At 36.1% G+C, this 24,907-nt stretch overlaps 1 protein-coding gene across 1 annotated transcript in view; it reads right to left on the reverse strand.

Annotated features, from left to right (window-relative positions):
- Positions 1-24,907, reverse strand: part of NKAIN3 (sodium/potassium transporting ATPase interacting 3) — a 185,824-nt gene that overhangs the window by 14,374 nt on the left and 146,543 nt on the right. Inside the window, exon 5 of the mRNA XM_085313526.1 lies at positions 8,733-8,793. Coding sequence (XP_085169652.1) covers positions 8,733-8,793 — 61 coding nt within the window. The remainder of the gene's footprint in view (positions 1-8,732; positions 8,794-24,907) is intronic.

A 24,907-nucleotide genomic window follows, 5' to 3' on the forward strand; every position in this document is an offset into this window, starting at 1 on the left:
GAACATCCTTCTTATAAAATAAAACCTTAGATTTGCTCTAATGTTCTTGCTTTCTCACACAGGACAGGGGCATAAAGCAAAAGGCACTGAGAACTCAGATCACTAAATTGCTAATTCATGCATAACGTTTTTGAGTGTGTCAAACATGCTGAGATATTTATAACAGGAAACAGTGGGAATATTTGTCTCAATTGCAACCGTTCAGCTCACTGAATCCCAAGATTCCTTACCAGCATATAATCAAGATAATTTATGGTCAGCTCACGGCAGGTGTAAAACCTAATTATTCTCAGTTAACGGCCCTCTTCAGCTCAGCATGCYGTCTCACAACACGGACTCACCGTTGAGTCCAGGCTCGTGGTCCCACACCAAAAGCAGCACTGGAAGTTATTACAAGATTGAGCTCTTAGGTTTGATGCACTAACTGGGATAACAAAAATTATCACTCAAGTAGCAGTAACAATGAAATAGGTGTAATTTAAGTTGGGGCCAGAAATGAGAAGCACCCATTTGCATAGAACTTAAGASTTGGGGAGACGGTATTTACATGGAAGACTGGGAGTCCGATAAGTTTCTTCTCAAGCTCCACAAATTAAAATAGGCACAAAACTGTTGCYATTTAGAAATAAAAAAATAAGTAAGAAGATTGGGAATGGAAGTGGAAAATGGATTTGAAAAGAGACTTAATTTTAATGGAGAAGCTGGGTGAAAGCTAGGGACAGGAACAGGCACCACTTAGGCCTATATGTGATGTCAAGTGGAAAGCTCAGGAGAGAGAAGCTGGATGCTGGAGTAAGATTGATTTAACAATAGATGCAATTTAAGTGAAAAGGCTGAGGTGCTGGCAACTGGGGTTGGAAAAGCATCCATTTAAAAGCAGATTTAATTTAAAAAGAAAGGCCAAGAAGTGGAAGGTGGAGAGTAGAATAAAATCAATATTAAATTAGCTAAATAGAAGCTTGAATCAAATCAGCTAGTTAAAAAAGAAGAAGAAGAAGAAGAAGAAGAAGAAGAAGAGGATTATATTGGGAGTATTTGGGAGTACAGAAGCAATGCATGGGCCTGAGAAATGTCAAAAACTCTCAATAAACAATATATTGCCTCTATTTAGAATTATGCTTTCATGATAGTAGGATATTATTTATTATAGAAGGTATGACCTCCAGTTTAAGAATAATTATACAATTATAATTATATTTCTATTTTAAGTGATTTTTCTTTTACATATATATTTACATATGAAATATAGTATATAATATATAGAATCAATTGCAGAAAAGCCTAACATGAATTAAACATGCAAAACATGAATTTGTGAGGTAGTAATGATTCTCCCTCCTTTCTAGTTACCAGTCTGGATATCAACTTAAAGCTAAGAAGAATCTGTATACGCCTATATACGTAATAACAATAATATATGTATGTATATATATATATATATATGCATATGTATGTATTTATGTATGCATTTATCTGAATAGGTAAGAAATGTCCAATATATGACATAATATTTTTCTGAACCATGGCAGGAATATATTGGTAGCTTCTGTAAATAATACAATGACAATATATTTCTTTCCAAACAGATATACATACACATATCTACATATTTCTATAGTCAGTCAGAATCCATGACTGTGGATGGAAGCTAGCGATTGTATCTAAATGCTCTCACATTCTCAAAAATATTATATGCTACACTACTTAATCTTTTTGTAACATCCTCAAATTAAAAAAAAAAAAAAAAAGAATTAGCAGATAACTTTGACTTGATCGAAATATGGTTGTATCTCTCTTACAGAGCTACCTCTAGTGCCAGGCAGCTGAATCTGGGTACCTGGTTTATTGCACCCACAGGAGGACATTTCAAAGCCATCCTGCGTGCTCACTGCTACTGCTGCCACCTACTAGAARTTCTGAGGAATATCCAGTACGTCTCTGTGCTAAAGTAACTGAGACTAAGTACTAGTTACTTTAGTAACTGAGACTCTGAGTTAAGTCTCAGAGACTAAAGTAATACTCTGTTATTGTTTCCCACAGAATTTCAGGAGAAGTTCTCTGTCCTCTACTTATTGGAAGAACTGTGGGAAGGCGCTGGACAACTCTTATAATTTGAGTGATTTACTCTGTTCCTTAATAGAAAATGAAAAACCTGCTAGCTTACATGAAAATAGTGTCAAGACTATTAACTCCATACCTATGGCAAGGCAAGATAGTCTGGTTTTAAAGCATAAATCAGCTTGATACAAGAAGAAGAAATCTGTGGCAGCTTTACAGGAGGAAAGGAGTTCTTATTGTAGGTATATGCAAGTGTTTTACTCAAGTGGCCTAGATACTCAGGGTGAATTTCTTCAAGTTATTTGATTCACATCTTGCTGTAGGCTATGCACTATCAACAAGAAACTGGAATTAGCATACATTGGTCTTTTAGATGATGTTGTTCACACTTTGTTCTCACTCTGAATGTATACAAAATAAATGTTGCATTCTGCATTAAATGTGTGGTACTTTCAGGCAGATAATTTCTTCTGCCAGCAGAAATATTCCAGAGTCAAGATTTCCCTGTGAAATATGTACACTATCTATTATTTAAAGACAAACGCTCATCCAGAACCAGGTATTCTTCAGCTGTCCATGGGATGACGATTATCTTGTACATTATGTCTAGGGAAGGTCAAAGTGGAGAGTGGAACGAGTATTCTTTTCTTAGTTGTTTTCCTGTGACTGATTATTTGTCTTTGGCTTTAAGCAYTAAAAAGGGAGGGGGGAATCAGGCCCCTACTGCAATTTTTTGCCATTGATTTAACCAGGATCAAGATTTATTCTGATCTTTAGTATTTATATTGTTTAACTACTTTCATTTTATATCACACCAGAGGTTTTACCCTTGGATATTTGAATTATACCTATGCATCTGTTTCCATAGGAACTAGGACAATTGCTTGTTCAGACAACTGTATATTTTAATTTAAAAAAAGAAAAGAAAGAAAGAAATAATGGGTAGAGGTAAATTGAAGCGTATAACGTCCCTGCTGTATTTGTTCCTTCATTAAATACTTCAGAACTCATTGTGTCAGTTTAGTGTAGGAGTGAGCTTGCGTTTTCTGTTAATTCACACGTTAAGGTTAACGATAGGTAGGAGGGCACCAATGGGATTGTAAGTCCATACAATGTCATTAGACTAACAGGTTTACCCTTCCTATTTCTGACATTTCTGATAGTGCTTCAACCTCTCCTCTGGCTCATAGCGTGTGTCTGCAAGGCGATGACAACCAGTACTAACAGGGAACGCTGATGCTCCCTGGGTGTTATTAACCGCTGAAACGTGGTGCAGCACCATGCTACAAGGAGGAGGAGGGACCCACTGTCATCGGCCAGATCTGCTATAACACTTGCTGGGCTCCCCAAGCTCCCAGGCATCACGGACCACATCTGAGGCCACTTGCATTAGACCCTTCATCTCTGTAAGAGTCCACATATGCTCATTTCAAGAAAACTTCAATTTAATGGACACCCAGAATATGTCTTAGTTATGAATCCATTTCAATTCTGTGCCTAGCGATACACTGATTCTGTCATTTTATCAAAACTAGTTTATCAAAATTCTGGGTTTTGGGGTGGCTTTTCAAGATGAACAGAAAGACACGAATTTCTTTTCAAATCCTCTAGAGACAGTGTTAGTCACTGCCATTTCATAGGGATGCCAAAGCCAGGAGAATACTCCGAATCTGGCAGCTATAGTGCTGTTTCCATGCCAGGTAGTAAAACTTATTATCATTTTAAAAGTCTGTGTCAAGCATATTCAAGCACAAGTCATTAACAACACACTGTGTATCAGTGTCCACAGTCATTATAGGCTGGTAGTGAGTGTGAAAGCCCAGTGATTAGCTGTACTGCTGGCTACTGTTTGGAAAGTTTTAGATGCCTTAATTTTCAGTTAGGTCATTTAGGGTAGTCATTGTCTGAGGACGTTTGATTCTTGTAATGCCCTACACATGTTTAGTGCAGTATCTTCCTCTTGGGTCTTTTTCTTTGTATTAAGAATTTTATGTAAAAAACTTCCTTTTCTAAGAGGTAAATGGACACAACCATGTGGGAAATTGCCACTGATGTAAAGATATTAAATCCCAAGAATTGCTTAATTAAACACATATATTTATTATATATATATAATATAGTCATAGATATATGCATTTATTAGTCTGTTGCTAATATCTGCTATTACTAGTTCTCAGTCCTTCTGCAAAAGCATAGCATATTTATAAAAATTTTCTCATCACTGAACTCAATGTGTAACTACAAATATTAAAGTAAATTAAATGTGAAGAAAAATTCGTTGTCTCTCCTGTGGCTGCTGACAGCAGGTGCTCAGTGATGTGTATAAATGTAATGCTGTATATCAGCTAAAACAATACCATAGTTTTTTAAATGTGGAAAATAGTATATTTTAATGAATATTCATCTAATAATAGCAAATGTTTGTCTCTATAGACAGTGTGGGGGAACTCTTCCTTTTTTAAAAAGGAGCTTCATCTTTCTCTCTGCTCTGAAAATCCTTGAGCTCTGAATACAACTGGCATAGGAGAGAGACAGAAAATTTCCATTCCTTGTTTATTAATTTTCTTTTGTGATATCTTTTGCTGGATAAAGCTTTCCCTTTATGATGAATGAAAGCCCTTTCCTTTATTCTTGCTCTTGACAAAAGAGGTTTGAGAAGGATGGCTATTTGGTGTTTTAATCTTGTCTTTATAATAAATCCTGAAACCACAATTATTCACTTGTTTCCCTTCCTCTGTTTTCACTTTTTTTTCCTTTATATGCAACTCAGCTTTCACTTCACAAATTCACATACAGTACAAAACTATCACTTTCGACATGCACCGATGTCATATTTATAATATAGTATTTAATAGCAATAGTGCTATCAATTGTTTCTCAAAGCAAATCAGAAAATATTTGTAAAATTTAATAATGTATTAATAATGTAAAACAATATATTTTGCCTAGTCTCCATATTCCACTTTATTAAAACCATTCAGTAACACTGACAAGGTGGTAACAAGATTCCGAGTTCATTTTTAGGAGAAAATGATTCACAAACAGCATAGTGACAGGCTTTTATGATTACAGATCTCACATATTCCGTTCCTTCAAAAGGGCTTATATAGATTGATAGATCTACAAAGAAAGAAATGAAAAAATGAAAGGAAGAGATATAAATAGACTTTTTCATTAGGATGAATGATGGAAGGTATTAACCCCGCTACAGCAGTGTGCCTTTTACATGTCTTCTTTTTTATTCCTTTTGACCTGCTATCATCTTCCTTCTAAGTAAAAGTTAACTACAGTCTGAAACGTAAGTAAGGTGAGCAATAGCTGGAAATAAATGTTTCCTCAAGCATTATTACTGTTCAGAAAAGTGTCCATCAGCCGAAATGTCAGCTTCAAAATCCATTTAAGCACTGCACAGAGGCTAAACAGGCAATTATTATTAACTTTTAAGTCTTCCAGACAGGTTTCAGACCAAGAACTAGGGTTAACTTGATGCACTGAATACTGCAGAATATATTTAATTAGAGAGACTAATACTCTCAGATGGCTGAAGATTTATTCTGTGCACACCACTGCAACATTATTATAGAATAGTTGCATTTACCTATGAAAAGAATCTGCTGCATCATATTAAAATGCATACAATTGGTCTTTCATTGCTGATGCTCCAACTTTTATCCTAATATAATCACTGTTTACTTTTAACCTGACTGTTCTGATGCACCTCTGTACTTCTCTCTTAAATAGAGTTTAATTCATTAAGCTCCAAGTTAACAATGTGGATTTTTCCAGAATAACTCCTGTTCTTCTCAGCTAATTACTAAATCAAATTATTTCTCTGCCTTGGCTTACATGAATGTTTCTTCATTTAAAACATATCTGTGGAGTTGATGTAAATGATAAAACATTGCAACGTACACCAGGATACTATGGCATAAATAGGGATTAAGACACAAATTAACACAAAGTGAGACACTAAAGGGCTATTTAGTCACTTTCGATTGACTTCAGGAGCTAACTTTAATAAAAAGTAACAAATGAGAAATTATTTCACTCCACTGGTTGTAAAACCTGCTAGGTGTATCCATTCTGCTTCTTCGCTCCCCTTCCAGCACTCTACTCTACTCTCCTGTGCCATGGTGGCTAAAAGAATTTATTCCCATGGGAATTTGGAAGATTATATGTAAAGGTACAAGTGAAAATGCTAAAGCGGTGAATGAAGAATATATATAGAGAATTAGACTGTACTTTTTAAGATGAATAAAATGATTTTCACACATTTATAACAAAATCCTATACTCAAGCTTGCCATTGATAGTTAGTAGAGACAAGCAGAAATTAAATGTAGATATCTGGTACAGAGAATGAGTAGTGGCTTGATTCTAGGTAGTGGATCACCCTAGTACTCAATTTTTTTTTGCATGTATTTCATTGTTTACTAAATATGTCAACTGTTCCCCATTCACTAAACTTCCCCAGTGCACTAAACTTCCATTGGCATCATACAGCAYGAAGTTCTCAGAAGCTGGTAAGATTCGCAAACAGTTAGAGGAAAGTAGATAGCGACTTGGATGGCAAAAACAGACCTTGCCCTCGCTCTGCTGGAGTTTCTAAGTGAGCAAGGTCATTAACTTGACAATAGCCCTCTTGTGAGAGCTTGAACACAAACTGCATGCACTCTTTAGCAGGTGACTGAATCTGCCAAGAACGTGTTATACTCTTTGGCGGGATTTTTCTCTTTCTTTCCCACATGCCTAAAACTGATGTATGAAGTACATCATTAAAGACAAAATCAAAATCAAAAAACAATAGCAATATAGACACATGTAAGGGTCTGACTTCCCAGATACACATATATCCACGTGTGTATGTAGATGCCCACGCTTTATTATTCTGCTAGTTAAACATAGTGAAATCTTTGTCTTCCTAACAAATCTCCCAATCTTCCTAATCATTTAATGATGCCCCAGTGCCTCACGAATTTTGTTAGCAATTGCCTCACAAATTAAGTTTCCAGATGTCAGTACGAAGCCCTGACTCACCAGAGCCATATGAAAACGGCAGTTGTCTCTTGATTTCACTAACAAAATGCCCTGCTACACGTCTCAAACTAGAATGCTGTTTCGCTTCCACCCCGTCCTTTGCTGTCACCCTGTGTCACTAGCTCCTGACTAATCGGCGATTCCTAGTTTTCTTTGGAAGTGATGTTTAGGTTTCTCCTCCACCTTAAGACCTGCATTTGAGGTTGCTCCTCCAACTGTTCATGTTTTTCATGTACTGTACCTGTTTTCACCCAGGTTTCTGGGCCTGTTTCTTATTACACTATGTGTACAGAACACTTATGACTCCTTCACACTCAGTATTATCTGAGAATTTATTTGATATTTTTTCTTCCTAATAGAAACCTAAACGAAAGTGCTAAAACAGATTGGACAATAATGTCTGTTGCATTATGAAGGAGAGCTGAACATAGTATAATTTTCAATACTGGAAAAAATATTTTGTTTATGGTTCTTCACACTGTTTTCAATCAAAAAGTTTGTTTTTCCATCAGAGCCATGAATTACTTGAATTACACTTTCAATAAGATTTTCAAGATATTACCAAATGCTTTCCTCAGATCTGAAGTAATTTAATTTAATTTCTTTTCTTTCATTTCACCCACTAGTGCTAATTCTATGAAGAAACAAACAACAATGTTAAGTTTTATGAATAAATGTTTATGAATAAATATTTTGTGGTATGCTATTTATTCTATAGCTGTAAAAGGAATTTTCTGTTTGGCATTTGTTCCACTTTCTTCTGTAGAGAGAGATATACCGCATAACTACTTATATATGAGAGGGACTAATTGACATGATCACCCATTCTCCCTTTTCTAAACAGACTTGTTTTCACATTTGTTCCTCTTCGCTGAGCCAGTACCATTCTAATCTCAGTTCTGCTTGCAATTCCCTGTGATAATCCTGTGGGTAAGGCGAGTTTGCTAGGTACAACCTCTTTGCATACAGCAGCATAACTTAACATTCAACACATTCAGGTTTTTTAAACGCTCATTTAAGGACTTTCAGTGAATACTTTTTTAAAGATGTCCACACTTTCAAGCTTTTTCAAAAATAGAAGTGTGTATATAGATATATATACACATACGTATATGTATATGTATATGGGTTTTCTTGATAAAGATAGTTTGAGAACACGGGGTCAGCAGTTTAGATAAACAACCTAATTAATTGTAAACATGGAGCATGTCTAGCTAACTGTCAGTAGGAGTGGTACTGAACACTGTAGATGGTTAGACCTGTCATCTTCATTAACTTTACTGTTGATAAAATGATCATTTAAAAAAAGAAACAAAAAAGAATAGATTGTCTTCGTGAGCTTTGATTCAAATTTAAGTGTACATACATAAAAATTTGTATGTATGCACCATGCTTTTGAGCAATGAGTCTGACTCTTGCAAGCAGTTCACAGACCCCTACCAACAGGTTTAATAAGCACAATCCTGATATCTGTAGTACCTAAATAAGCAAGTATTTGAAAAAAAATTAGTTGTGTACATGAATGCCATATCCTCCAGTTTTTCAGATTTCATTCTTCATCTTGGTAGTTAATGCAAGACTAAGTCTCACCCCAGGTAATGTGGCTCCAGAGATGGATAGGTGTGTATCAGTACTTACAGCTGTCCTCTTCCTCCATGAAAATACTGATCACGTAGCAGGCATACACAAATCCAATGAGCTGCATGAAAGAAGAGGAAAAGCAATCAATGGAATACTTTGAACACGTATTAAGCTTCCACTACAATGCTGTATAAACACAGGTGTGACAACTATATTTAGAAAAGATTTGGTTCCCTTTCTGAATGTATATGTAAATTTCAGCACATGATCACAAAAAGCTAAACTTTCACTCTCACTTGCTCATGTTATATTTTATTCTAAAATCTTGTTCTCCTTTCTAGCCCTACTGGGAACATACATAGTATTTTCAGTAACATTGTTTGAAGACACTTGGACCCTGATGCTCAGCTATTATTTATGGTCCTTTGTTTGTTCATGACCTCTTGTGCTCACATGATTTTATCCACATGAATGCTAGCCCACTAAGCACCTAATTTACATACTAAAAAGATAAAATATTTACTTACTGCTAAGGAATTATGTTACAGTCAAGTTATTATAGAATTCACAAGACTGTCAATTTGTGTAATGAAAAATATTTTTGCGAAAAACTGCTTGGAAAAAGTTCAATTTAATATGTGAAATGTCATGATGCTGCTAAAGCGTAAAGCATATTACGATTCATCAGCATCAGGAAACATCTTATGAGCAAGGCCTTTCAGTGCCTATCAACTCTCTATGAAAGAAATGAACAGACTCTTTTCCCCAAAGGACAGTACCAGAAAAATCATGCCAGTATTTTAACAGCAGCTTCCAGAAAAAGTTCCTCCTCAACCTGTTTCTGGGTGGCTTGTATCCACTGGGAGGAAGGATTAAGATTCTCTGGAAAGGGGAATAGAAATTTTGCTCATTTGTTTTCCATGTAGATAAAACACTTCCTTATGACTGTCACTAAGAAGAAGAAAATTCCGCTAGGCAAGGAAAATCTATTAAACTCTACAGCCTAGACATATCCATGCTTGAGAAAATACTGTTTGTGCAGCTGCACTCAATTCGTGCTATCTGAAAGCCTTGAAAAGATTGTTCATGAGAGATTTCTAAAATAACCCAGAGATTAGCGTGTGTGTGTGTGTGTTTTTTTTTTTTTTTTTTTTTTTGGTTAGGTCCATTCAAAAAATCTAATTAAAATAGTTCTTTTAAGAATGTCATGGATCAGCCATCTGAGAAAGAGGTGATTTAATAGCATCTAGACAGGTGTAAGCTCCTTCGGAGGCGCCGAGATCATTCCAGCCTGCTTTGCGGCTGGGCTACGCCAGGAGCTTACAGGCGCTTCCAAGAACCTCTCCACAGACAAAAAGCTTGTCTACACAAGGGAATTCAGGGAAGTTAAGATGAATTAACTAAAAGCTGTAAAATCAATGCATGTAAGATAAAGTATATTAAATCCCTGTGTGTCCTTTTCCATTCAGAAATAAAGTGGCCTTAGTTCACTGTAGCTTAATCCTCCTCCAAGGGATTAATCTTCCCCATGGAGAATTAAGCTACAGTGCACTAAAGCCAAGTTACTTGTAAATAAGAGCTTCATGCTGCTGTAGCACAGTTCTGTCACAGACTCCTCTCTTGGATACCCACCTCACCGGTGTTTCCAGAAAGTGAGCTTGTAAGTTTAATCTAACTTTCCCTTTGCTTTCAGCCGGCTGAAGTATCAGCAGCTTCCTTGGCATTCTTTTTCAAATAGCAATAGTCTYTTTCAGGTGGATGTAACTGATCCACTGTATGGATGCTCTGAGCTAGCTAAATGCAAACCAATCCTGAAACAGGCACTGAATTAAGACAGAGCCCTGTTAGGGTGAATAACTCCAGCAAGGAAGAGCTTGCCGGCACACGCACAGGGTCATGGTAACTGTGGCTAGGGGGTACCTAGAGCCGCACCACGGTCAGCTGGCTCAGTGCACATTTATGCTTCACTGCAAAAGGTTGTGTAAGGTTGTGAGAGGAGCCGAGCCTCCTGCAGTTAGCAAAAATGGGATCTTTCGGTTCTGCTGCCTGGGGCCTCTAGGATCAGCACTGGTTTACAGACTCCTTCACAGATTAAGCATGCTCTTTTCCTAAACTTCATGGTTAARGTGTCTTTCTCATGTGGCAACTGAAGCAATATGATAAAAAAGACTTTCGAGGGATCCAAAAATACTTGACATACATTATGTGTACCCCCCTAATATATATACATACACATAGATTAAATTTATTATTGCACTAAGCACCAATGTCAGAAAATATGCAGCTTCTCAAGAGCAAATGTCAACTCTTCATATACATTATTTCCTGTTCACCATTGTGCATTGTATTAGTTGACCATGTAAGTCATCTGGGATGTTTCTTCTTCCTAAATACGTGACAGAAATATTTTGAAGAGTGAAACTACTGAGTAAATAATAAATACATGAACAAAATGGATTTGCAGTATAGTTTTTCAGGGAAATAGTACCCTTTAGACCAACCTGAAAGCATTTTTACAGATAAGCTGTGGTTATGTAGATATCAAAAAACCAATATGATGAAATAGCAGTAAAGCACATGAGGCATTTCCACATGGACCTGTTCTAGCAATTCTCTCTGACTTKTTCACTTCTTGATCAGGTTAGTGGAATGCTATTCATATGGAACAACTTTTGAAGACGACAGACCATAACTAAATAGAGTTCACTCCTCTTAAGAGACAGGATGTRAAAGGAATTGCAACTGCCACCAGCATCCGAGCACCATTGCGGAGCAGCCTGGCACTGCAACTTGCCATGCACCCTAAAGTGGGGTTACCTGTTGAGTGGTGGGACATTTTGTCAGAAATGTGTTATTTTGGTGCTATATAGCCTGTGCTGGTGCCATTCATGATGGGGCCCTGCCCCACTGTTCCCATAACAATATCTCAAATCTGACTGTAGAAACGATGAGATTTTTCTTTGTGGCAAATAGGGAAGTACAGAACACCCTTTGCTGTCTGGCTGCTCAATGGCCTAGGCTAGATGAAGCTCATGCTTGGCTGTCCTCACACTCCACGTTTTGCAGTAAATCCCAAATGTACTGAGCTTCAGAGTGCTTTGAAAAYATTACCTCTTCTTCCTGACCTAGCAAAGGAATGATGGTGCATACAGAGCACTGGAGGTAAGTGTGACAGCTACATATTGGGGAACATGCTCAACCATTTGGSATTATTTACCATTTTCCAATTTTGCATTTTGTGAATATTTTTTTCATTAACATTCTGTATTAAATTACCTTTACTTCTACAAATGCAATCCCTTCTTTCTTTTTTCCTTTCCCCTATATATGTGGATATGTACTTCATATACATGCATTTTATATAAAATATCTATCCATGAGCACTTCTGGCCTATTCCTCTCACATGTCAAATATGCCATGCCATCTCATCTGGTGAGTAAAGATGACAAGTGAGATGTTAGCTGAAAATTTATAAGCAGAGTGAAGTACTTTTTTGGGTCACAGTTTTGCAGGTTTGATACTGACCTATGTGGTCAGTAGTGCTCACAGTTAGTGGGAATATTGGCTTGAYTCCACCAGCCCCCATCCTCCTAGTATAGAAAGGGATTTCCACTCTAATATGTAATAATCTTTTTGACAGAATGAAGAAAGTGACAGGGAAAAATAATCTAAAATAAGAGAACTTTTCTCCAAGAAAGTATGGGGCTTGGCAAGCTGATTTTTTTAAAAAAAAGTCATAACAGCTTACATCTCACTCTTTCAGTAGATCTTCACCTTAAAGTAAATCTTTTCCCATTCACTTTAGTGTTCCACACATTGTTGTAACGTCTTTGCCTAATCTATGATCTTCTTTCTTCAAAATCCACAGCCTCTTTCTGCTTCTCAGTATTTCTCTATAATTTTCAGCATTAGCAGATAAATATTCCTCAATCAGTCAGGTAGAAATCACAGCTACATGCCAGATTTATGGCATATACTTACTTAAAACATATAATTTCTCTCCTGACTGATGATTCATTAAAAGCAGCAGAAATAAAAATATATATTCATCTAATCTCAATTATGCAGTCTTTTGCAGGGAAAAGCCAATATCAGATATCTAATCATGCTGGAAAGCTTCATAACTCCTCATCCTCTATGAATATCTTTCTGTAATTAAATGGGAGAATGCATATTTCTAAAAGAATAAAGCAACAAAGAAAAAAGGACCCTTCCACATCTACTGTCAGGCAKAGGTGTTCACTAACGGATAGTAATGTTTAGCTTGTAACTAACATACTAGCGATTACTTTTGGATTAACGAATAACTACCGTACAATTAACAGGAAGTGATAAAGTGGGAATATTCCGTTCTAGAGACAAGACTTTTCTCCAGATCTTTAAATAGAGTTACTGCCACCACAGTGTGAGCAATTTTAAAAATGAATTTTAAAATTTCTTCTTTTGCTTTATTGATGGATACACTAATAAAATATTTATTCCAACAAATTACTTTTGCTATCTTGATTAACCCAGCTGCTGTTTAATTAATAACATTATGCTCTTGTGAACCCATCTAGCCATCACGTTAATTGCCAATTTGCAGTGAGGTGGTTGAGGTGTACTGCCCGGTTTSTTGATATTGGAGAAGTTGGCTATTGGCCTGGCACCAAGTGATAGATGGAGATCTGTTCCCTAATAACTAAAAAAAAAAAGAGAGACAATGACCTGGAAGATATTTAATTTGCTCATCTTGGTTTTCACTAAGCATTCAGCAAGGGATTATTGAGCTGGCTGGAATAGGATGTCTGGGACATCAAAGGTCTCCAGCACCTAACAAAGCAAATGGGAACGTTTGAATTGATCCAGAGAAGAATTCATATGCCAGAGGTGTCTTGACAATGTCGAGCTTCAAGACATAAAAGCCTTCAGGGATTCCCCCACTGTCCATGAGACTGCCTGTCTCATCTGCAGAGTCCAGATGAGAGTCTAGTAAGCTTCCTCAGAAGATGCTTCTCTGCTATTTTGAAGAAAATGAGATGGGAAGAGGTGAGAAGATGTTAGTGTCCCCTGCTTTTGTCCAGCTGCACAGTGAYACAGCACACATCCTGCTCTGGGGTGATAAATAATATATAAAATACTCAAATATTTGTCACAACAAGAACTGTGATCCCCTTTCAGAAGAGCCTCTGATTAATATTTCTAGGCCAGTGAGAGGAAAGCAAAACAGACTTAGCCAAGAAAATAGAAGAAACTTCAGAAGCATCAAGCATTGACCCCAGCTGGAAACAAGATACTGAGTGTTCCTGGGGAATCACCAGTGTTTTGACACCAAAAGTCYTGTTTCTTAGATGAATAGCTGATAAACATTGCTCATGTTCCCCAAATCATACTGATCAGCAGGCTCAGGGTTTGGGAAACCACTGTCACCTAGATCAAATTGGTAGGCCCTTTGATGTGGAATGTACACACTTATTAGTGGAATATGGGTACATTTATATGAAGTTATTATCAAGACTTGCTGCATAATCTATTTTCTGCTGATAGCCTTAGGTAGAGGCGAAATTTTAGGCTCTGTTATTTTCTCCCTATGCAGACAGAATAGTCTCTAGAGGACCTAAATGATTTAGTTTAACTAAAATCTCTAGGCTTAAGATATGGACATCTGCATGAAATATAAATGCCTAGTTAAATAGAATTGAAATTAGATTATACAATTGTCCATCATTAAATGCTAGAAACTATGAAAACTTGTGGAAAATTAAAAAAAATAGTCATTTGAGCAAATATATGCTCTGCCTTATGATTGCTTTATAAATGAATACTTCTATAATCTATCCTATTAAAAAGAAAAGAACTCATCTGAGTACAAAATGTATATTTACTTGTGAATCAATGTATTTTAATTGTTAYCAGATAACATGGATTAACCTTTCCTCAGGAAAAAGAGGACAAATGCAAAATAAATTAAAAATGATTATTTTAATCAAAGTTATTGTCTGCATACTGATTTTTTTTGATTGAAATTAAATCGTTTTGCTTTAATTCAGTCTACCTGGCTTTGTCATAAACAGCTATGGCCTTAAAATTCATTCTTATAGCATATAATTGCTCTCCTCTCTGCTTCCTATATTGTAATACGGCTGGTTTAAAGGAGATATGTCAGTGTGCACTAGGTATTTACAATTACATGAAACTGTGTCCTAGGCTATTGGGTTAATGTACAATAGGACACATTGTTAAGCTACTACACAGAGTTTTGTAGAAATTTTTGCAAGAATATAGGACTGCACAAACAAACTAAGTAAACTCTCAGCAGGCTTGGCCATCAGAGCAAGTATACAACGTTATAGTAAAGCTCGATTTGTAAGATTCCTCAGATCAAAAGGTATGACTGGCTGTACTTCATGATCTTGTACAGCCCCAGTCTATCCAGTTTGCAGTCTTGTTGAATATGGATTGTCCTTGACTTCTTTTTTGCTGATGACAGCTGAAGAATATTTATTTCTCATCTATATCTGTGTTACTTGAGAAGTATAACCTGGAAAACACARCTCTTCTGTGAAATACTTCACCATTGTCAAACTTCCTGCAAAGCTTAAGAAAGTAAGAAAGGAGAAGAAATTTTTAAAATAGGATGCTTATACAACAGCATGTAAGGTACACTGCCTGGCAAGACTTCGTTAATGAAAGTTTTGTAATGAAAAATATGTAGCAAGAGTTAATTTACTGTAGTAAAAAGATAAAAATGCATTAAATTACCAGCCAGCCTCACTATCTCCTGACTAGTGTTTTCAGGAGAGCTAACAAATTCTGAGGAAAGAACAGAACTTGACTAATTCGTCTTCCTAGAAAACTATTTGCTACTAACAGTTTTAATGCTCTGCAAAGCCTTTTTCTTCATTTAAAAGCTATAAAAGCCTTTAAGTAAATCAGAATGGGAAATAGGAGATTATTCTAGGATCTCTATGCAAATATATATTTATTAATAAGTCAACAAATAGAACTATGTCTAAGATTATCAGGCAGGAAGAAATTATAGCTAGACATATTTTAAGATAATGACRACAGATAAACAAAAATGCAACTGGGAGAAGAGCAGACTATCAAAAATGACTTCAAATATGTACTACAGCAGCATAAGGCATTAAGAATGCTATGAAACTGTATATAATTATATCCAATTTCAAAATAGAATGTGATTTTTGAATTAAAAGGAATGAAGAGATCTCAAAGGTATGTGCTCATTTTCTGTAACTAAATGATGAAATTCACGAAATTTTACAGTGGTAGCAGAGAAGCCCCAATCTCGAAGTACTTAGCAATCTAAAAACTTAAAAGCAGATGAACAACTAGAAAAAAATGTAAAGAAAACAGTAGGATGTGGTAGCAGCAACTTCTCAAGTACATTACATTGTAATGTCTTTTCTTTCCTTCATCTTCTTAAAATCTATTGGATTTGACTTGCATTAAAGTCAGGGTTTAAGGCCACTGGCTACCTGTTTCAGTAGCATGACCCAGAATCAGTCTGGTCTAGCTGTGCCATTAAGAGTTGTAGTAAAGAGCTCCCTATGGGCTACAACTCAGACCTTGAAATGGATTAAGGAGCAAGTACTCCAAAAGTAGTGACAGGAACTTACGGGTACTTTTGTTTTATATTGGTAGGGGAGAAGTAAATGAGTACAGATACTAAAACAAATTTATATTCTTAAAATATACAGAGAAGTTGCTCTTGGCCAATACTACAGGAGATAATTCCTGTTGAATATCATCTATCCAGTGCTGGGAGGTGAGAATAGTGTGTTGGAAAAGACTGCACCAGTTAGGTATTGTGTTTATTTAAGTTCTACTTTTTGTCTGCTTTTATCAAGTCCTGCTCTCAGCAGTGTCCTTCCTCTTTACRTTAAAAGCTGTATTTGACAATCTAATATTCCCAAGCCAAGAGCAGAACCATTGCTACCTGCACTTGGTCTGGAAATTTATTTCTCCAACAGCACAAACATATAACTGTACTTTAGGAAGGTTTTAGTGCCAAGTTGGCTAAATGTAATTTCCCATAATACATCTCCCTGTTTCCTAGCAGTTAAGAGGGAGGAATGCACTAAAAGATGTGTCCCAGCTTGGTTAGGGATGAGAAAAAGAGGTGAGGACATAGCATACTCCTTCTCCCCCTCTCAGGAGCAAAGCTTAGTTACCACTTATTCTCTCTGCTTTATTTTTTTTTTTCAGGACCTTTAGAAAAAAATCCTATATTCTTAGAACATAAAGCTGGAGGATTTGACTTAAACTGTTTARTCCAGCCTCCTCTATAACATAGGTTTTACAGAATTTCAACTAGATACTCTAGTAGCACAACAAGGTGATTGTCAGAGCATCCCTCATGGACTAAATCAGGGGATAGGTACTCCACATGAGTTACTTTCTCAAAAAGGATCAATTGCTGTTGTCCTTCAGTCATGAAAAAGCACAAAAAAGGTCTCATGTGTTAACCTTATTTGATTGTGTATTATGTGATGGGTAGGTTCTATGTTTTGAATGAGATAAAAGTCTCGATATGTAAAAAGGCTGAACGCAGTATTTCAACATATTGGCTAGAATATAGTGTTTTACCTTGCAATATATTAAGCATTTTTTAGTGATTTAAATGAGCACTGTGGAATTCAATAGTGTAAAATTGATGCAGCCTCCTAATTAAAAGAAGTTCAAGATGAGAATAGAGGAGAAGGAGAGGATGAGGATGGTAAAAAGGAAGAAGGAGCGAAGGGAGAACTACATCTAAGTAAGAAATCTTTGGAAAAAAACAGAGTTGGATATAAAAGCAAGAATCTCTAGATCTAGTTTTGCARGAATTAAAGAACATTAAAATTCTCTTAAGAATGGGGTCAAAGGTCTCATATTTTGATTTATCCACTTCTCAGCTGAATAACAGGGAATGAGTTTTTATATCTTTATATCCGATCTTATAATAAGCAGCTAGAGAGATGACAGCTTTTATTTCTATGAATCTGACTTTGTGTTATTTGTTTTTATATTTTATAAACACTTTATTTATTTATGCCTTAATGTATCAATATTAAGGATAATTTCAGTTACTTGCAGATGACAAAGAATTTCATATCTTTCAATACAGCAAATTCAAATTCATGTTTGGTAATGTCTTGTAACCTAGACTATTTCTTGAGGCTATCCATAGAGTAAAGACTTCTTCACTAGGTTGCATGAAGAAAAGATGAAGGAAAAGTCTGCCAATGAGTAGAGCTAATGAAATCTCTTTAGCATGTGACAAGCTACTGGGGAAGATTTCTGAATCCTGGGGAAATTGTTTTGAGGCATAGGGGATACCAAAGTATACTCCTTTCAGAGCTGCAGTGTATTGCAAATCTTGGATATACTTTATTTGAACACTCTTTTAAAAGTTTTCCATTACTTATACTGCAATTATGGAATTAGGATACTAAACAATAATTTTCCTTCTCCTTWTTAGATTAAAAGGTGCATAATGTATTATTTCCACTTGTTTGTAGCAATAGGCAGAAAGATTGCATTTTAATTCTAACGAGGCATTGCAATCTATAAGAATTATTTATTTTCCACTGACTCTTTTCTTAATCTTCATGTACAAGATAAACACTATCCGGATGAACTTACTTCAACACCGTAAGGTAGTAGCCATCTAAAGACAACCAAACTCGGCAASGGAATAGAAGTGACTAGCTTAAGATCTAGCTTAGTGGTGATTGTAATGGTAAGAATAGAATTATTACATCCTGATTCCTACTATTCTCTAATCTCCTTTACAGATATGTCTTAAATACCTAGCTAGCACTAGCTAAGAGTAAAGGCATTACTATTCTAGCTCATGTTAATCCACAAACATGGCTTGAAAATTATACGGAAAAAAYGAAGACCTTTCCCTACCAACATTCATGTCAGAGTATACCACAGGGAAAAAAAGAACAACAGAAAGCAACTCACAGATAAAACCCAAGCCAACATATTAGCTCATGTTAGGAAATGTTCTATGATATAATGAACTGCATAGTGAGATTTAATCTCTGTATTTACCAGGCTGCCCTCATTTGCTGCCTGCCCCCTGYCCCCCCCAGGGAACATTCAGATAAGATTTTCAGGTACTGTAGACACAGAAATGTACTTCAAAAGTAAGCTCCTTAAAGACTCACACGATCTAAGACCTGACACTAATTAAATCACATTAAAAATAGGCCTGAATAATAACTAGTATCTGATTTAAATTCACAGGAGTGTAGAAATTCATATAAGGCAGCATGGATGAGCACAAGTTTTTAATAGTAAAACAATAGTAAAGACTCTGGGGGACTTATGAACAGTAGTATATCACACAAAAGATAGGTAAAGATAAGAAATTCCTTCTAGATTTGTCATTACGATTTTTCTATTCGGTTAACATCTGATGGGACGTTTATCAGATGATCTGCTGTATGTGCTTTCACCTATATATGAATCTGCCATATTCACAACATGGAACAAATAATTCTATTTTGAGCTACAGCTGTGGCTGATTTTGCTCTTTGGAAGAAACAATACTATTATCAAAAATGTGTATGGATTTATATGTTTGGCAGGTAACAAAGCAGCCTCTTCAATCAGCTGAAACATCTAAAACTGTACAACACAAGAATTCTRCAGTTGCAATGCAGGTAATTTTGAAAAACTCTCATATGAGTCTCATATGAACTCTCATATTGTTTTCTTTTATGACCATCCTTCCCATTGTTTTTTTTCTCAGCATGAATTATATTGTTTAATTCCTTCCGGCTGCTATCCAAATGTGCAATTGGAGGTGCACACCCCACGCACGTACACACACACAGGTGCCTATAACGCTTTGTGAAGTGGCCTGCTGTGAGATGTGAGAAACAAAACTACCATAAAAACAGAAATGTTATCAGTTTACTCAGGTATTCCCAGTTAAACTGTGTGTTAAAAGGCTTTTGTGCTGGATTCCCACTGGGCAGAAAAGCTATCAAGAACTGCAGTGAGTCCTGCTTTCTATCAGGCTGCACTGCCTAATGAATTTTAGAAGCTGCTTCTCCAGTCATATCTGACCTGGTGGGATAGCTTATACCGCCTTYACCTGGCGCAATTTATACACTTGCAGTATATGGTTCTCCTATGTGAGTTGTGGCTTCATGCCCTATTTTCTCCTGTTACCAACCAATGGCTCTCACCTGATACTGCATCCCACAGTGSCCTTGATCTTGGTCTTTACCTAGGTCTGCTTCTGGAGCCTGTAGTCCCTGGTGCACCCAAAATCTACAATTCTTTTCCAAGGAGCCTAAGCTCAGGCTACAATGAGGCAGTTTACAAATGCTATCTCTTTGCAACAAGCAACCATTCTAGAAAGGATTTTGTCTCCAAATATCAATACAAAAACAGATTTGAACCCCTGTGTGGCTGGTAAGCATGGGCATGCCCTCATGTGTTGGGCCTGCCAACAGTTCAGCAGCTGCTGAACTGCCCTAGAGTCAACCTTCAGGATGTTTCAGTAAGCAGGAGGCAAATTTGACCTCAAGTCCTACCTTGAGGATACTGCTATACAGAAATGAAAATTTGGCAAGGGAGTCTGGCCCTGGCTGAAGCAATCGTGAAAGGAGCCAAACTAGAAACTGCTGCCCTGATAATATGTCTTGATTATAGGCAGGTATTATTTGAAGCTTGCCTTTGCATTCCCTCACTCTGGATCACCTAGAGTGAGCACTGGGTTACGCATGTAGAGGCCCAGGTCTCCTTCTAGGACATAGGAGATGGTGTTTCTTCTGGTCTTCTTCTTGCATGCAGCCAGAACCTGAAGTACCCTACCTGAAGTAGAGGAAGGCAGGCAAAGAGAAAATGTAGGTCAACTTATCCTCCTAGAATCCAGGTCAGGGGCAGCTCTTTGCCAAGAAGGATCCTTACTGTGTGTCCTTGGAGGAAACCTTATCATAAGCAGGAGGTCTGAGGCATCACCAAAACAGGAAATGTTGTACATTTGGAGAACTTTTCTAGGATTTATCTGCCTCCATTGGACTGGCTGCTTGCTCTACCCTCTTTCTACTCTTTAAAATTGCTCTTTAAATAAGCAATTTTAAGCCAACTAAACCATGGATTGCTGGAAAGAATAACTGAATAAATATTTGGGAGGTTAAACTGTATGACACTYTTTTTGCCTTCTGTTATAGTTCCCTAATATTGTGAGCAGTAGGAGAGCTAGCTCATTCAAAGGAAACTCAGGTAGGTCTATTTTATAGATATCTCTCACAGTTCTTTGTAATGTCAACAGTTATTAAGGACAGACAGTCTGGCTTCTGTAGTAAGTGGACTATCAAAAACAGTAATAATTCAGTGTGAAGATACAGGAACAAAAGTGGTGATAGGAGGAAGAAGGATACATGATAAAAGAAGGGGAAAGCCATATAAAAGCCTTTCAGAGGAAAAAATGATCCAATTGATATAGTGCATTTGGATTTCCAAAAAGTTGTTGACCAGATCTCTGATCAGAGTTTCTTAAAAACAATATGCTGTTATGTAGAGACTGATCAGCTCCTAAATTGTTCGTATATTACTATATTTTGGCCATTTACCATTTATCAATTAACAGGTTCATCCGTTTAATCCCATGATGCTTAATGACAGAAACTACCTGTAGTGTCCTGTAAGGAACCATGCTCAGCCCTATGCATTTCAAAGTACTCATGAATGATCTAGAAACTGGGGCAAGGAAGTTAATAAACTTTGATGACAATGCAAAATTACTTATGGCAGTAAAAAATGAAAGTTGTCTGTGAACTATTGCAGATCGATCATGACACTGAGTGACTGGATGATAGASTTGAAATTCAATGTCAATAAATGCAAAGTAATGCACGTGGGGAAAAACAACAGTGACTACACATATACAATAATAGGCTCTGAATTTGTTATTACCTCTCAGAGACCTGGTGAATAGCTCACTGAAAACAGCTCAGAACTCARCAACAGTCAGAAAGGAGAATCAAATAGTAGGCGAATAATAGAGAAGAAAGTAGAACACATCATTATGCCACTGTATAAATCCCTTGTGCCATGCATCTTCAGTGCTACGTGCAATTCTTAATCCCACTTTTCTCAGAAAGTGATTTGCTGAATCAGAAAAAGTACACAGAAAGGTGTCTTAGATAATCAAAGATATGGATAAGTTCAGAATGAAGAGAGATTCAACAAATCCGCCCTTCACCCTGGAAAAGAGATGACTGATGCTAGAACTATATAAAAAAAAAAATCATGAATGTCTTGGAAAAGATAAATACAAAATAATTAATCCAATTCTCATTGTATAAGAACAACGGAAAATAAAAATAAAGTATCAGRTCACAGACTGAATGTAGAGCTTTTCAACACAAGCTAAAAGTTCATTTTCTACACAAATCATAATTAAACTGTGAACTCAGTGCTACAGGATGATGGACAGGTGAGAAATATAAATGGATCAGAAGCCAATTAGACACATTTTGGGAAAAACGTTCATCAAAGGCTTTGAAAAACAAGACTGCAGCTGCAACAGACTTGTCCTGGGAATTCAGTATACCTTTAATATTTCCAGGAGCTGTTAAGTACCCATGTTTCCCACATTAAACATACAAATTTATTATTATTTACATTTGCTAAATTCAACAGTGATTCACAAAGCTGGAAAAAATAGAAGGGATAGAACTCTGGCTTCCATTTTTCGAAAGAGCTGAAATATTAACTCCAGGCTTAATGCATGTACTATAATTTCAATACAATACTTACTGATTTGACATATATTGAATATTGGCCCCATTTTGATTTTGGAAATTATATGAAATGCTCCAGTCAGGTGTCTTAGTTATTCAAGAAGAAATAGAAGACAAAATGTTAGGTAATTTCAGACAAAATATTGAGAACAGATATGAATGAAGTCTCTGATATCATGCTTGTTTACTAGGATTACTTTCAGCAGTTCATAATCCAAGATTTCCCTGTGGCTTTATTCATTGTGAGGAACACTGACTACAGTCTGAGCTAGGGTCAGAAAACTTGTTTTGTTTAGTTATGAGTAAATAGGCAATAAATAATTGCCTATAACTATTATTTTATGAGTAAATACGCAAAAAAAGTCAAACTTCCTTATGGATTTGGTTCTAAAGTCATTAAAAAGTCAAACTCACGCTAGTACACCAATCTTTGTTGCTAAATAATCATTAATAGTTAAGAATGTAAACAGCTGTGAGGAAAAAAAAGAGAAAAGACTCTTAAATTAAATAAAAAATGTGTTAGATTAACCATTGCATTTCTAAAACACTATTTCTGCTGGCTGTGGGACTCATATTCATTACCTTCTCCCAAAATCTGACATCAGTCTCCAAGCAAAGACTGTACTTGTGACCCGTTTGTATTTTTCAAATTTTTGGAACATTAATTCATCCATAGTGAGTGTAGCAGCTATGTTGAAATCAAAAGTTAAGCACAGGAGCAAATTTCCTCTTTGATTAAAGGATTAAAGATTGTGCAGTGTGACAGAGCTGATCTGTATGCATTATATAGAACATCATCTGTTAGGTCTTGAGAATTTACATGAGGAAACCATCCTCAAATGCAGGTACTTAGAAGAAAACTGTTCTTTTATTATCTTGCTTATTTTCTGATAGACTGGCCTGCAGAGTTCAATCCCCTTCTTTTGTCGATACAGGTTCTCCAGGAAAAAAAGCAAACTGAGGATTTAGGTAGGGAAGCTTGTTAAGTTTGCTAAAACTGGCAAAATTTCCTTTTCATTAGGTATATTCCTATTGCCTGTTTAGAGATACTCACAACCATGTGAATTTATTTTCAGTAGGATTTATCCTTTCTTAATTTTTCTCTGCTTTTCTTAGGGATACGGACCATACTTTACACGTGTGCACATGAAAATGTTTGTGGTTACAGAATGACAGTCCCTCAGGTCTGCAGCATCAAACCTCAAAACTTAAGGCCTCCAACTTACATGTGCATCAATATTTAAAGTCAAAAGCAATAATCACCCAGAACCAGCTTTTAAGTTGAACTTGCTCATTATCTCTTTTAACTTAATTGAAAGATTTTATACTGTTACACAAAATAGTAAGCCAAAAATATTTCGAAACTATTAGATTTAAGAGAGAAATGATAAAATAATAGGTTCACTGCAACAGAGTCCAGGGACTCCTCTGTACCAGGAAACACGTAATAGTCAAAGCTCAATAGTCAAAGCACCAATAGTTAAGTATTGCCTAACCACTATCTATGGCTCCTTAAGTCTTTCACATTCTTAGGCTAAGATTGTATTGATCACTATTATAGTGTTAAGCAGGAAAGAAAATCTCTTTTTAGAGAAGAAACAAGTAATTCTTTGCAGTGGCARTACTATCACACAGTCTGATTAACTATTAGTATAGTAGCTGGATGAAGAAACTGAACTCACTGGTTCATCGACTCAATCTTAATTGCAATCCTGATTTGATCATATGTTCCATCCTTTCCATTAGCTGAATTGTAGTAAATTATCTTAATGATGCCCTTGTTTGTTTGTTTGCTAAATATTTTAACAAAATCCATAACAACTTTGTAGAATAAGCTGTCCTCTCAGACTGCAACATGAATCATAAACATAGGACAATTAATCAAGACACCTCCAAGCCACTTTGCTCTGTGTTCAAAATTGTACCTTAATAGGACTATTTCAGAATGGATTAACAGTGCATTCAAGAAAATAGTGCAATACAATTCCTCAAATTAATCTGAAGAAGAAATCATTTTCAGGTAATTCTTTTAAGACAAATATAGCTAATGTATTTTACCTGGAGAAAAATTTTAAATACAACTGTTCAGTAACTTTATTTTGAGATCTTTGATGTATCAATTTAAGGTAAGAAGAAACTGCATATCACACCTGTTGATAGAATCTAAATTATTATTAAACATAATACTAAAAGGTTATTAATCTCATTTATATTTGGAAATACTTCTGACTGACTACTTTTAAAGATAGAAAATGAGTCATTACAAATCAGTATAAATAACGATAACATACAATTACTGTCTACAGAGTTATTATTAATTTTCAGGGATTAGGCAACTATCATTCTATATGGAAAAGGAACGCACACAATTTTAGCATAGGGCTTGTGCTACTATTTAGCTCTAATCAATTTTGGGACCTCAATGAAAACCTCACAGTGTTCTTATATATATGTGTATGTATATATATATATATATA

This window comes from Rhea americana, unplaced genomic scaffold (assembly GCF_003343005.1).
Source record: "Rhea americana isolate MKP2758 unplaced genomic scaffold, rheAme1 scaffold_39, whole genome shotgun sequence".
Lineage (NCBI taxonomy): Eukaryota > Metazoa > Chordata > Aves > Rheiformes > Rheidae > Rhea > Rhea americana.